This window comes from Cupressus sempervirens, chromosome 7, assembly GCF_028749045.1.
Source record: "Cupressus sempervirens isolate cs-2001-9-10 chromosome 7, ASM2874904v1, whole genome shotgun sequence".
In the NCBI taxonomy this organism is placed as follows: Eukaryota; Viridiplantae; Streptophyta; class Pinopsida; order Cupressales; family Cupressaceae; genus Cupressus; species Cupressus sempervirens.
The window spans coordinates 875945803-875961862 of NC_143124.1; the positions used below are offsets into that span (position 1 = coordinate 875945803).

The 16060-nt window shown below is 37.8% G+C and overlaps 1 protein-coding gene across 1 annotated transcript; it reads right to left on the bottom strand.

The window, feature by feature from the left end:
* Positions 1 to 4141: 4141 nt before the first annotated feature.
* LOC149550251 (expansin-A8-like) lies at positions 4142 to 5786 on the bottom strand. The gene is made up of 3 exons (XM_089793344.1): positions 5665 to 5786; positions 5137 to 5287; positions 4142 to 5026 (listed from the first exon to the last, which is right to left on the bottom strand). The coding sequence occupies exons 2-3, from the start codon at positions 5276 to 5278 to the stop codon at positions 4425 to 4427; spliced, it is 744 nt and encodes a 247-aa protein (XP_089649470.1). The 5' UTR covers positions 5279 to 5287; positions 5665 to 5786; the 3' UTR covers positions 4142 to 4424.
* Positions 5787 to 16060: the final 10274 nt, after the last annotated feature.

Consider the following 16060-nt stretch of genomic DNA (forward strand, 5'->3'; position numbering starts at 1 on the left):
CTATAACCCTAATTATATTTGTAACCCTAATTCTAACCCTAACCCTAATTCTAACTCTAACTCTAATTGTAACTCTAATTCTATGCCTAATCCTAACCCTAACCTATATAACCCTAACTCTAACCCTAACTATAACTCTAACTCTAATTCTTACCCTAACCCTAACCCTAATTCTAACCCTAATTCTAACCCTAACTCTAACTCTAATGCTAATTCTAATCCTAACCCTAATTCTAACCATGATTCTTACCCTAAATCTAACTCTAACTCTAACTCTAACCCTAAGTCTAACTCTAACTTTATCTCTAATTCTAACCCTACCCCTAATTCTAACCCTAACTCTAACTCTAACTCTTTTTGTAACCCTAACCCTAACTTTGACTATAAACCTACCCCTAATCCTAACCCTGACACTATATATAACTCTAACTCTAACTCTAACCCTAACCCTAATTCTAATCTTAATCCCAACCCTAACTCTTACACTAACCCTAAATCTAATTAGGTAACTTTAACCCTAACCCTAATCTAACCTTGACCACAACTCTATCTATAACTTTAACTCTAACTCTAACTTAAACCCTAACTCTAACTCTAACTCTAATGATAACCCTAACCCTAACCCTAATTCTATCCCCAATTCTAACCCTAACTCTAACTCTAATTCTAACTCTAACTCTTATATTAACACTAACACTAACACTACCTTTAATTTTAACTCTAACTCTAATTGTAACCCTAACCCTAATGCTAACCCTAACCATAACCCTAACACTAACCCTAAACCTAACTCTAACACTAATTCTAATCCTAACCTTATTTCTAACCCTAAATATAACCCTAACTCTAACTCTAACTCTAACTCCAATCCTTATTCTAACTCTAATTCTAACTCTATCTCTAACCCTAACCCTAACTCTTATTCTAACCCTAACACTAACCCTAATTGTATTTGTAACCCTAATTCTAACCCTCACCCTAATTCTTACCCTTACCCTAACCATAACTCTAACTCTAATCCTAACTATAATTGTAACCCTAATTCTAACCCTAACCCTAATCCTAACTCTAACTCTAATTTTAAACCTAACCCTAATCCTAACCCTAACTCTAACCCTAACTGTAACTCTAACCTTGACCCTAACTCTAGCTCTAATTGTAAACCTAACCCTAACAAGAGCCCTAACTCTAATTCAAACCCTATCCCTCACCCTAATTTTCATCCTAATGCTAACCCTAACTCTAACTCTAACCCTAACCCTAACCTTAACACTAACCCTAACCTTAATTCTAACCTTAACCCTAACCTTAGTTCTAACTCTAACCCTAACCCTAACCTTAACACTAACCTTAACCATAAAAATTACTTTGTCCCTAACTCTAACCCTAAATCTAACTCTACCATAATTGGAATCTAACCATAACCCTAAACCTAACTTTAATCCTAGCTCAAAACTTAACCCTGACCATAACTCTAGAACCTTAACCCTCACTCATGCCCTAACCCTAACCCTAACCCTAGCCCTACTATAACCCTAACCCTAATCATAACCATAAGTCTAACCCTAACCTTAACCATGAGCATAACTCTAACCCTAAACTTAACCATAAACATAACTCTATCCCTAACTCTAACCCTAAATCTAACTCTACCATAATTAGACTCTAACCCTAACCCTAACCCTAACCCTAACCCTAACCCTAACTTTAATCCTAACTAAAACCCTAACCCTAATCTTAAATCTAACCTTAACCTTGACTCAAACCCTAACCCTATCCCTACAATAACCCTAACTCGAGCCCTATAATAACCCTAACCCTAACCATAACCATATCTCTAGCCCTAACCCTAACCCTAACCCTAACCTTAATCCTGACTCAAACCCTAACCTTGACTCTAACCTTAACCTTGACTCAAACCCTAACTCTAGCCTTACTATAACACTAATCCTAACCATAACCATAACTCTAACCCTAACCTTAACCATGACCATAACTCTAACCCTAACCTTAACCATAAACATAACTCTAATCTGAATCTTAACCATAACTCTAACAATAGCCATAACCATAACTCTAACCCTAACCTTAACCATAACTCAAGCCCTAACCCTAACTCCAGCCCTAACCCTTATTCTATCCCTAAGGTTAACATTAATTGTAATGGTAACTTTGTCCCTAACCATATATCTATGTTTGACTATGACGTTTTACATTACAATATGCCAAAAATAAAATTACTTTTTTTAAAATCTAAATTAAACTCCATAAATTAATTTTAAAAAAAAATTTGAAGCATAATTTTATAGTGACTTTATACGACTCTAATTAAAATTAATTAACAAATTTATAATAAGCTTATCAAAATATAAATAAAAAGTAAATGTTTTTCCTATTGCACCACGACTGCCACTAGCTTATATATATATATATATATATATATATATATATTACGCCAAGAGTAATTGTTCTTGAAGCACTATTTTTATTTTCATAAATCCCAATTTTGATTAAAATAACCTTGGGATTAAATAAAAATAGGTGCCTCGAGAATGATTACTCTTGGCATAATATATATATGTATGAGCTAGTTATTTTATTTGTCTAGGTCCATATTGATGAGTATCTATATAGTATAAGTTACTAGCTAATATGTGAAAAAAAATGAACATTATTAACTAAGTATACATGAAAAGTAAAGGGCAAGTTCAAATAGATATGGGAAGAATTGTTTTTAAAAGTTCCTTTTTAAGAATCAGCATGCTTATGCCTTTAAAAGCGTGAACAAGCCATAAAAGTATAGTTTTGTGTTCCTCTTTTCAACATTGTCAATGAAAAGATTAATATTTAGCATAGTTTTCAATTATATAGATCCAAACTTTTTTTTTTTTTTATGCATAATAGAAGATGGCATATGTGTTTCCTTTATAGATTTAATTTATATACTTTTGAAATCAAACAAACCTTTCATTTTTTTTAGTTTCTACCAAGTATTACAATTTTAATTAGCCATAAGTTTTAATATGCACAAGTTGTATATGTTATCCATTTTGTCAAGTTGTACTTGACATTACAATTCAATTTTTTTAACCTATGTATATAACAATGATATGTATCTTGAATAGAGGAAGACAATAATCATTTAAATCAAATTTAAACCTACGACCTAAAAGTTAAATAAAACAATTGTAATCACCAAGTATTACAACTTTAAATAGTCAAAAGTTGTAAAATACACAATTAGCACATTATCATCTATGTTGTCACTTCTTGTACTTGACATCTAAATACCAAAACATTACATACATATAACAAGAATATATATGTTAAAAGGACTAAGACAAATATTGTCAAAATTGAATTGAAATTTAGGACCAAAGACTTAAATAAAAGAATTGTGCTCACCTAGTATTACAACTTTGATTGGGAAAAAGTTTCAAAATGCACATGTGAGTGTCATCCATGTTATCAAGTTGTACTTGAAAACTGGATACCAAAATAATTAGCTACATATAAGAGGAAATAAGACAATTACTAAAAACATCTAGAACTACATATAGAGAGAAGACAATTAACCAAAACATACATGTATAAATTTGATTCAACCTAATGTACCATTTACATCCTCTCTCTTATGCAATGCATCTATGATTGTTAGTGCTCCCCTTGGGATTTATAACATAGAAATAACAACTTCCTATGGATTTTATAAGTCTAGTGGTTGTATTGAGTATTGACAAGCCAATCTTTTAGTGCAATGGCAACCATAGTAGTCAAAGTTGGAACTAGCAATCTCCTTTTGTTATTTAGAACAAAGGACTAACTACTTGATGTAGATTCTATAAATCTAGTAATTTTATTGAGCATTAACATACCAATTTTTTGGTACAATAAAAACCACACTTGTAATAGTCTCATACTACTTCCATTAAGAATGTCAATAATATTTTATTAGCAAGTCTTCATTTGTAGATCTATCTAATTTGATGGTTGTTGCAACCATCAAATTAGAGCAATGTATAATCGTCTTTTTTTATCAATAGTTGCAATATTAGATTGCTCAAACTCTTATAAGTGAACTTATTTATCCATCAACCAATAAATTAGTCCCTTTTGAAGAATACCACACAAAAGTAGTCGCTTTTGAAGAATACCAAGGCTACAAATTTAGATTAAAGACAACTTAGACTTCTAACTTCCAATAGTCTCTTCCCTTTTATGAAACAAGGATGTAAGAGACAGGAAACAAATACATAAAATGTGACAAGTGAACAGGACTATTTAAATGCGTTAAGTACATATAAAAATGATTAGTACAAGGGGAGAGGGTGCCACGCCAGAGCCACCGCATCATTCCCAACTGAAGCTCGAGCAGCAAAAATGCAGAGCACTAGCTACAAATGAATTAAACATACTAAATTTCTTCAGAATTGGCTCCCTTGGAAGGTCTGGCCGAACTGCCAGTTGGAAGGCGCCACGTTATACGAAACCGTTGTCTTTCCATCGCTGGTGGTGACCTTGAAAGACAACGCCTGGCCGTTCAAATAAGAGTTGCTCTGCCAGTTCTGCCCCCAGTTGCGTGACATGGCTTGCCACCCTGTCTTCGACCCCTTTATGGAGACCGCGTGGACGTCCCCGGCTCCTGCCACGTTGGATATCAGCACCAGATTGAAATACGAGTGCCCATTCACGGCGAACCGAACTCCTCCCTTTCTAACGCAGGGAACTCTTCTGAACAGAACGGGCACAACGCCGCCTTTGTACTTGGCAATCTGTTGGAACGCGGGCTGGGACAGGTCAAAGTGTTGCAATGGAGGGTTGCACCATCCGCCGTTACTGTTTGGCGGGCAGAAATTGGTGGCGGTGACCGTCAGTGTTCCCGGTAAACACCATTGTGGGTCGTTGTTGCACTTTACTTGGTAACAGGCGCCGCAGGTCAGCCCATTGTTGAACAACGGAGTGCTAAGGGCGGCTGTGTTGGTTCCGTACCCTTGGCTGTATAGATTCCCGTATCCACACGCTCCCCCTAAAATTAACAAATTTATAAAACGATTTAGCCTCAAATTTATAATTGGTGAAATTGATTCTTCAGAGTGAGTCTACATATATGGAGATAGAGAGATTGAAAACACCCACCCATTGTTCCAGAAGCATCACTTCCACCATAAAATGTAGCGTGGGCTGACTGCCAGCCTCCATATTGCCCATGGACTTGTCCGCAGAAAAACCACAAGATTAATAACAATGAGGCCAATGAGATGCTGTCAAGAATACCCATTTTGTTTCTCTGCAAAAGACCAATTACAAGAAAAAGTTCATTAGTGCTATAAAATTTTGCAAATGCTGCCTAGTTCTTAATACATGCTAATGTATAAGTATGCATTCTACAAATCAAATAACCCTTTCTTAAAACGGTTCTAATCCTTAGTATAAGTATGCATTCTACAAATCAAATAACTATTCCTTAAAACGCTTCTAACATGAAGTATTAGTAAGTACATTCTACAAACCAAGTAACTATTTCCTAAATTTCTTCTGACATGCAAACCAAATAACTATTTCCTAAAACACTTCTAACATGAAGCATTTAGTAGGTACATACTGAAAACCAAATAACTATTTTCCAAACTGCCAATGGCAACTAGAGCTCAGTATTAGCTATACCTTTGAGCTAGACGGTTGCGCCCAAGTTGAAGCCGGAATTTCCAAAGAAACAGAGACTCTTCTTTCCTTGGATTTCCGCTTTGATTTGGGTGTATATATAGAGTGGGGGTGGCTCTTTTGGGGTTCGAATAATGGTCTATTTTTGGTATTATTTAAATCATAAAGAGGGCTGCCAACCGAGCGAAAGCTTCCATGAAAAGTGAAGGCGCACATGGTGGGGTCCAGCTGCACATGGTGTTTGGCAAGGAAGCAACAGCGGATGACCTTTGAACAGGAACACGTGGCCTGCACAGAAATATGCCTTTCCATTACCCTCGTGGGGATGCCTTTGTCCCGGTGTGACGTTGAAATGGTTCAATGTTCACCACTTCTCAACGTGTCGTGTTTGCGTTAGTCGTAATCAGCCCAATTGCATGTGCGAGTCAGTTGAGTAAGGATAATTGCTGCGGTAGAAAACGATAGCTGGCGTGGTCAAACTCAAAGCTCTTTTTACTGAACCATTAAAATACATGTGTTTTTATTCCAGTCCTGCTATAAAGTATTTAACCGCTTCGGTGAAATGGACATAATATTTAAGATGTGTCCATATAGTAAAATTTGGAGGAATCGATTAAATTTTATATTATTATGGGCATTTATGATTAAGGTGGTAGGTTGGGTTGTAAAATCAGTTTTCCAAGGTGCGATAGTTCGATTTTGTTTGGTAGTTGGTTTAGCGGTATTCTAAGAATTTTTGGTAGTTAGAGTAACATGTGTTTTTCTTTGTTTTCCTGTCTCAGTAGTTATTAAATGTAGGACGTGGAAGATTTGATATCATATGTAAATTTTAGATTCACTTTTTAATTCTATCAAATAATTAAAAAATAATTATAACAGTAATACTTAATATTTAATAAAAAGTAATAATTTATAGCAAGCTTGAATATTAATTGTCACAACATCAAATTTGACCCATTTCCATTATCCATATACTTTTGCTTTTTCATTAATTTATATAATTTGCTGCGCTCCAAGTAGATGTTATCCATTTTTTTCATATTCAACCTTGCCACACTTCAGACAGAGTATAAATATGTGGGACACTGAGACAAAGGAACCAAAACCATGAACTTTGACAGACAGAAATAAATTGAGAAGCTTCACTAGCAGGATTTCTCAGAGTCAGGCGTTCAGTCTACAAATCAATCCAAAAATCGAAGCAAACATTGAAAATTTTGAACCCATTTTAGATATATTATCCTCTATGCCAACTTCACGGTAACAAGTAGTTCAGCAACATAAATTTTAATAGTTTTTTACAAGATTGGAAACTATGGAAAAGTAGGAGGTTGAGATATAATGGCAGAATTGTAGGGTTAGGAGGAGGAAGGGAAGGCCCTTGTTTCTTTGGTCCTTCCTCGAGGACAAAATTTATTTATCTCGGCATTGGCAGATGAACAGAAGACTTTTGACGTGGCCTCCAACGACCTCTATTTTATCCCGATACGAGGGGGAATCCGAGATATTAAATTGTTTGAAAATGTAGGAGAATCGTACCAAACGCATGTGGACGTCGTCACTCTGCAACGGGTTTTATGGAGAATATGCGGCCTTCACAAATGCGTTTCTCGTTTGCTTGTCCTTACGTCGCCGCGTGTCTATCAAAGTATTAGTTGTTAGAGTAGTAATTTAAAAATTGATTGTTTGGATTTATTCTAATTAATTATGAATCATAGAAAGTGATTACAAATGCTGATTAAAATTTAGAATACGGTTTTATTTAAAAGCTTTCTACTTACAATCATAGATCGGCGCGTTTGTCTATCAGAGTATTTGATATTCAGTTATTAATTTTAAAATGGATTGTTTGGATTTTTATAATTAATTATCTATAAATAATAGAATGTGGTTTGCAAAAGTTAGATTAATATATACCAATACAGTTTTCTTCAAAACTTTGGTAGTTACAGCCGACACCTATTATTTACTCTAATTAATTAGTATTTTCTACAAAGTTAGGAGCATATACTGCTCTTTATTCTTATATCACTTTGACGTTTATGAGGTTGAGCTTTCGATTAATAACAATTTTATTTTAATAAGACGTTTATGTGTGATGACATTACTCCATTAATAACATTTACTTAAGTTGTCTTTGATTGATTGACATGGGCAAGAGGAGCCTATGGCAATGCGCTTGTTATTATTATATATATCTAGAGAGAGAGATAATTCTTGAAGTTTTAAAGGTGTAGGACGGGTTTTCAAATTTTGTAATATGTTTTAATAATATTATAACATCAATTAACATTTCAAAATTTTAGTATTTACAATTATAAAATTTATATATCTATTTTTTATAAAAGAAATTGTGGTTATTTTGAAAAAATATATATTAGTACGTGCATTTATTTATATTTTATTTATATTGATATGTTTTTACATAATACCTATATTTATTATTGATGCATTGTAAGACAGGTGTATCTACAAAGGAGATGACCTAGCCTCCAACAAATAACTACACAGTGGAGGAATAACAATAACTCAAAGGTTCAGATCAATTACAACACATATTCTCATAATAGAATCAATAGATTAACATCCAACACGCTCGACTGTAAGGCCTTTCGGGCTATGGCCAAACTCATAAGTAATTACAATAACAATTCTGTAAGACCTCGCAAGATCCAAACACTAGCTAGTCCAAACACACAATCTAGTAGGAACCCCAAGAAGAATCTAAACTTGTACTCGCAAGCCACCAAGCAACCTTCTTGTTTCCCAAGCCTACAATTAGCTACTAGCTCCATTGAACTTTGTTCCTCTCAACTACTCCATCTTCTCCATGCTCCAACTAAATGGCTCTAGACATCACAAGACCCTCTACTTATACTAAATCTAGCATAAGTGAGCCTAATAAGTTACATTAAATAAACACTCACATAAAATAAACCCTCAAGCCACAAGTCAACCTACATTACATTTTTTCATATATTCATATTCTATTTACATTTATATATTTTTACATAATAAATATATTTATTATTGATGGAGTGCAAGGCAGGTGTATCTACCAAGGAGATGGCCTAGCCTCCATCAAATAATTACACAGTGGAAGAATAACAATATCTTAGAGATTTAGATAAAATGCAACACATATTCTCGTAATAGATTCAATAGATTAATATCCAACATGCCCGACTGTAAGGCCTTCTAGGTTATGGTCAAACTGATAAGCAATTATACTAAAAATTTTGCAAGACCTCGCAAGATCCAAACACTAGCTAGTCCAGATCCACAATCTAGTAGGAACCCCAAGAAGAATCTAAACTTGTACTCGCAAGCCACCAAGCAACCTTCTTGTTTCCCAAGTCCACACATAGCTACTATCTTTGTTGAACTTCGTTCCTATTAGCTACTTCATCTTCTCCATGCTCCAACTAAATGACTCTAGATACCACAAAACCCTCTACTTATACTAAATCAAGCCACAAGTGAGCTAGCAAGTTACATTAAATAAACACTCACGTTAAATAAACCATCAAGCCACAAGTCAGCTTGACAGGCTAAATTAAATAAATACTTAGGATAAGCCCCAAGTTTAAAATGCATAACTAATTCATACAACTTAACATTAAATGACCTTAATCATAGGACCACATTCCATCTAGTGACCCATATCTAAGAGCACACAAGCCAACTCCCATGGTTCGAAGATCGTAGAAATAATCTCCAAAATTCACCCAGGAATAGGAACACATTACCAACATCTACCATAATGACTCTAACTCCAACACAATCACTCCAATCCTTATGAACATATAGGATATGGCCCAACAATATGCCTCAAACACAACCCTAACCATGTGAAACATATCCAAGCCCGATGCTCTTGCAAGATTTCCCACTATGTAATGTCCCCATTTTAGCAGTTGACCAAGTGTGTGCGCGTTAGCCTTGTTCTACATGGTCCCGAGGGCTAATGAAGGGTTTAATGGAATCTTGGAGTGTTTTGGCCTAGTCATTTCCAGTTTGGGCCAAAACGAAGTTGATTTACTCAGTTTCAGGCATACTTACTATTTTTAGTAAGTCGGCAGGACACAGTGCAGGTCAATTTGGGTGATTGGATTCGATACTCCTCGGTGAGAGCTTTCCGATGAGCTATCACTCGCATTATTCGGAGTCCGATTGCTAATACATTTTAATGCCTGAAGTTTTATTAAAGTAACGTCTAATTTAATTGTAAAATATTAAAGTGTTACTTTAATATTTATTTTATGGTGATGTGTACCCAAGGGAGACATAAGGGGTATTTTAATATATGTTTTATATTACACATCTTTATCCCACATTGCCCATATGAGTTGAGCGGACTCGTGGGAATAGAATAAAAGGAAGCATTTGTAGCTTCATTAGGCAGGTTGAATATGAGAAGAAATTGGTGTGTGAGTTGCAGCTTTGTTCTTGGCATTTGAGGACGTCTATCCTCTCTTGTAACATTCTAGACGTCATTCCCTTGGGGTTTGGCCTTTGGAATTCTTTCTTATTGGCTTCATTATCAAGCAGTTTAGTTGCATTTCCGGCTACAGGCAGATTTGATATTTTGCTCATATCTTCTTCCCTACTTGTCTGACGCTTATGCCCCTTTGAGGGAATGGTATTATGAAGGTAATGGACTGATTGAAGGACAAAGTATTGTAGCAGCAAGTTCGGAAGCATGGGCTGGAGTATTATGTCAATACTGCTGAAGTGATTAGTGAGTTGATAAATCTGCCATGTATTTGGTTTTATGAATTCTGAAAATAACATTTTATTAGCAGCCGTTCATTTCCACTTTGCATATTATTGTAGTTTCTTTCTTGTTTATGTTGTATGATACCAATTCCATGCACGAAACACAACAAACAAATAAACATTTGATTTCCGAAGTTATAAGGGGTTTTAAGAAGTTGAATGCAAACTGTTTGACATAATTCCTTTCAGCAATTTGGTTTAGTTAGCTGGGACATCCAAGGGTGTCCATTACAGTGGTATCAGAGCTATAAGTCCTGCCATCCTGTGGAGGTCTTATAGGGAATTTGGAACAGCCGGATAGAGGGAAAAAGTAAGTAAAAAACACAGGCTAAGCATTTATGTTTGAGCATGCGACAGGGGTCTTATAATTTTCGCGATACCAGAGCAAGACAAAATAGGATTTCAGACTTGCAAAGCAAACAGTCTAGTACATCCGTGCAGGGGGACATTGAATTCAACCATACAGACACAGAGGAGATATTCTGTGATTAGGACAATAATATGGGTGATCGAGATGACAGGAATACAGGATTAGGCGGAGGCAGAAATGTTGGTCCAGATCAGGGGGAGGTACTATTTCGACAGTTACTGGATACATTAGAGCAGGGGCAACGTATGCAGCAGGAGCAGAATAGGCGAATGGACATGATGTTGCAGCTCATGGCTAGACAGATGGGTGTCAATATTAATCCAGGTGATGCCAACAAAAGAAACAATAACAACGAGGGAAACACTAACAACGGGGGAAACAATAACCATGAAGGCCAAGGCAACAACAATGGTCCTGAGAATAACATTAATGGTAATAATGGACATGGCAACAATGGGAATGAGGCTGATAACTTTAGACATGTTGCACACCCAGCATGGAATGCGAGCTCTAGACCTCTTCTACCCACTTTTCCACCCAGAGATCTGGTTCATCCAGTAAACGAATCGCAGATTACCGAGTTACAGGATCAATTCAGGAGGGACTGGGAGGCTAGTGGACCAGAGTTTTAGGCGGATATTTCTCTTAGAGATTATATGGACTTGAGGATGAGAAAAATGCCTAAAGCAAGAGGGAGGAATCAAAACTTTGAGCTGAGGAAGAAAGTTGGAAAACTTTCTTTACCTTATTATGATGCTTCAGGGAAGATGACTGCACGAGCTTGGGTGCAGAAGGTAGATACATACTTGCAGCTAAATCCTATGCCTGAGGAGGAGGCTATCAAGTATGCGGCTATGCACTTGGATGGCGTTGCACATGAATGGTGGCATCATGGCATGGTGACTTTGGGGCATAATCAGATTACATCCTATGAGGAATTCACCGAAACATTGATTGGGAGATTTGACACTAAGGATCCCGAGTTACATTTCAAGGAGCTAGCATAGTTAAAATAGTCAGGTTCTGTGGATGCTTACATTGCCGAGTTTCAGCGCTTGTCTGTACTTGTTACTGATATCTCTCCTAGGAGATTGGTGGTGTTATTTTGTGATGGTCTTGCTGATCCATTACGAGGTTGGGTGAAGGGACATGATCCACTCACATTAGCTGAAGCAACTAAAAAGGCACGAGATTTAGCCCCTTCGGTATACAAAGGAAAAAACCATTCAACAGATTCTTCCTACCGCAAGGACAAAGACAAAAAATCATTTCAGAAAGAGTATAGCAAACCCAAAGAAGGATCAAAAGGACTAGACAATGAAACCTTGTATGAACTTCGAAAGAAGAAGCTGTGCTTCCATTGTAGAGAGCCTTGGGACTTATCTCATAAATGTTCTCTCAAGGCTACGGCAAATCAAATGGAGTATTTTTCAGCAGAAGAGTCAGAGTCAGAAGGGGAGGATCAGCACTCCGATTCAGATGAGGGTAACACTATAGAGGAGAGCAACATTCCTAAGGATGATAGATCGTTGGCACGCTTGACAGGGGCCCAAAAGGCAATCACATTTAAGGTTAGGGGTACTATCCAGGGGCAGAAAGTGATATCTCTTATTGACACTGGGGCTACACATAACTTCATAGATGCACAGTTGGTAGCCAGGAGAGGGTTACAGAAAGAGGAGCATGATGGGTTTAGAGTCATGGTGGCTAACGGTGATAAGTTATTATGCACTCGAAAGATATCTAATCTTTGCATCAGGTTTGGAGATGGCTACGAGTTGGAGGATGAGTTCTATGTTGTGGACATGGGAGATTATGATGTCATCCTCGGCATGACATGGATGGCTTCACTAGTTGAGTTCACACTCAATCTAGCGAAATTGGAGATGAGATTCCAGCATGAGGGCAGAACTGTGGTACTTAGAGGGCTTTCAGATGGAGGTTGCAGAGTAGTGTCCTTGAGGAGAATGTAGAGACTTTTTCGTCATGATGACATAGAGTGGGCGGCAGAGTGCCACATTATGCCAACTTCACCAGAGCCACAAGAAAAGAGTCATCCACTAGATGTCCAGAAGATACTTGATAGACACGCTAAAGTATTTAGCGATATTCCTCATGGGGTTCCTCCTGACAGAGGGATGGAACATGTTATTGAGCTCGAGGAGGGAGCCAAACCAGTTATGATTACTCCCTATCATCATCCTAAGAAACACAAGGATGAGATAGAGAAGGCGATTAAGGATTTGTTGGAGATGGGGCATATCAGGCCCAGTAAGAGCCCTTTTGCTTCAGTAGTAGTATTGGTAAAGAAGAAGGATGGGACGATGCGCATGTGCATCGATTACAGGGCACTGAATAAGAAAATAATTAAAAACAGGTATCCCATTCCTAGGATTGATGAGCTGATTGATGAGTTGCATGGGGCATGCTTCTTCACCAAAATTGATTTGCGATCCGGATACCATCAGATCAGGATGAGAGCAAAGGACATTGAGAAAACAGCCTTTCGATGTCACTATGGCCACTTTGAGTTCATGGTTATGCCATTTGGTCTAACCAATGCACCTGCTACATTTCAAAGTTGTATGAACCAGGTATTCAGGAAGCAGCTGAGGAGATTTGTCTTGATCTTCTTTGATGACATCTTGGTCTTCAGTAAGACCTAGGAGGAGCACTTACATCATCTAGAGGAGGTGTTATCTATTCTGGAGAGAGAGTCATTGTATGCCAAGGAATCTAAATGTGAGTTTGGCATGACTGAGCTCCTTTACCTGGGGCATATCATTAGTGCAGATGGCATTCGGGTTGATCCCAAAAAGATTAGAGCTATTGTAGAATGGCCTACTCCCACAAACCTTACATAGCTTAAGGGATTCTTTGGTTTATGTGGTTTTTATAGGAGGTTTGTTAAGGGATTCTCATAGATTGCTACACCCTTGACAGATCTTACCAGGAAAGGAGCCTTCGTGTGGACAGGGGCAGCACAGAGGTGTTTTGAGCATTTCAAGCAGGTAATGTCTTCATGTCCAGTTCTAGCTCTACCGGATTTCACGAAGCCTTTTGAGCTTCATTGTGATGCATCAGGTGATGGGATTGGAGCAGTATTGATGCAGGAGAAGCATCCCATTGCATTCGAGAGTAGGAAGCTCCGAGGAGTTGAGAAAAGTTATTCTGTCTATGACCAGGAGATGTTGGCCATAATGCATGCATTGGCCAAATTTCGATCATATTTGGTAGGTGGACGTTTTGTGATCAAGACTGATCACAACAGTATTAAATACTTCATGAGCCAGCGTGATCTTAATGACCGGCAACAAAAATGGGTGACTAAATTGCAGGCTTATGACTTTGACATAGAGTTTGTCAAAGGTAAGAAAAATGTGGTGGCTGATGCCTTATCTCGGAGACCTCACTTATGTGCTCTGGCAAAGATTTCAGGAGATTGGAGAGATCGGATTATAGCAGAGTATGTCGGAGATGCTTGGGCTTCTGGATTGATTTCAGGTACTATATAGGATGATCGCTATGAGGTGATAGATGGATTGATTAGAGTTCAGGACAGGGTTTATTTGATTCCGTCATCACATTTGAGAGAGGCGATACTGAAGGCATTTCATGATGCACCCACAGCTGGACATCCGGGGGTCTTCAAGACCTACAGGCAGATCCGAGAGCGATTTTCATGGAAAGGGCTCAAGGATGATGTTCAGAGGTATGTCAGGGAGTGTGTGGTTTGTCAACAGAATAAGGGAGAACACACATTTCCTGCAGGTTTATTACAACCCTTGCCCATTCCTGATAGGAAATGGGAAAGTATTTCGATGGACTTCATCACTGGTTTACCACGAGTGCAGGGAAGGGATTGCATCTATGTGGTGGTGGATCGCTTGACAAAATTTGCTCACTTCATTGCTATTTCGTCCACTTACACAACAGCACAGGTGGCAGATCTTTTCTTTAAAGAGATATTCAGGTTACATGGGTTGCCCAGATTCATTGTCAGCGACCGGGATAGTAAGTTTATGAGTGTTTTTTGGCAAGAGTTGTTTAGGTTGTGTGGTACAGATCTTACACCTAGCACTAGTTATCATCCGCAAACAGATGGGCAAACAGAGATTGTGAATAAATGGGCGGAAGGATATTTGAGGAACTATGTAACTACACAACAAAAGGCTTGGGTCAGATGGTTGCATATGGGAGAGTATTGTTATAACACTACTTATCATATGTCCATCAAGATGACTCCTTTCATGGAACTCTATGGTTATGAAGCACCTAGCTTCATGGATTTAGTTTTGGGGGACAGTAGAGTGCCCAAAGCCAAAAACTTATTGCAGGATAGTCAGGACATCCTGAAAGTGCTCAAAGAGAATATACAATAGGCCTAGAATCAATAGAAATTGTATGCTGATCAGCACCGAATAGAGCGCAGTTTCGAGGTAGGGGATATGGTTTACTTGAGGCTACAACCATATAGACAGTCATCGCTCAAGAAGAGCGGAGCTGAAAAGTTGAAACCTAGATTTTATGGTCCCTACAGGGTGATTCGCAAAGTGGGCAAAGTCGCCTATGAGCTTGAGCTTCCAGAGGGCAATCGAGTGCACAATGTGTTTCATTTGTCTAGGCTTAAGAAAGCCATTGGTCAGAGTGTAGTGCCTTCTACAAATTTACCCCCTTTGGATGAGGAGGGGAAGCTTGTGTTAGTACCTGAGGCTATTCTGGATACCAGAGAGAGGAAGCTTAGAAATAGGATAGTGAAGGAGTATTTGGTCAGATGGAAAGATCTGTCAGAGGAAGATTCTACATGGGAGAGTGAGCAGGTTATTCAGCAGGCTGGACTGAGATTGCTTAAGGACAAGCAATTTCAAGGGGGGCGGACTGTAATGTCCCCATTTTAGCAGTTGACCAAGTGTGTGCACGTTAGCCTTGTTCTACATGGTCCCGAGGGCTAACGAAGGGTTTAATGGGATCTTGGAGTGTTTTGGCCTAGTCATTTCCAGTTTGGGCCAAAACGAAGTTGATTTACTCAGTTTCAGGCATACTTACTATTTTTAGTAAGTCGGCAGGACACAGTGCAGGTCAATTTGGGTGATTGGATTCGATACTCCTCGGTGAGAGCTTTTCGATGAGCTATCACTTGCATTATTCGGAGTCCGATTGCTAATACATTTTAATGCCTAAAGTTTTATTAAAGTAACGTCTAATTTAATTGTAAAATATTAAAGTGTTACTTTAATATTTATTTTATGG

Bases quoted from the DNA above. Each gene is read 5' to 3' on its own strand.
- LOC149550251 (XM_089793344.1), bottom strand. From the start codon at position 5,278: ATGGGTATTCTTGACAGCATCTCATTGGCCTCATTGTTATTAATCTTG. The intron at 5,027-5,136 runs GTGGGTGTTTTC...TGTTAATTTTAG, and splicing joins TGATGCTTCTGGAACAATGG to GGGGAGCGTGTGGATACGGG.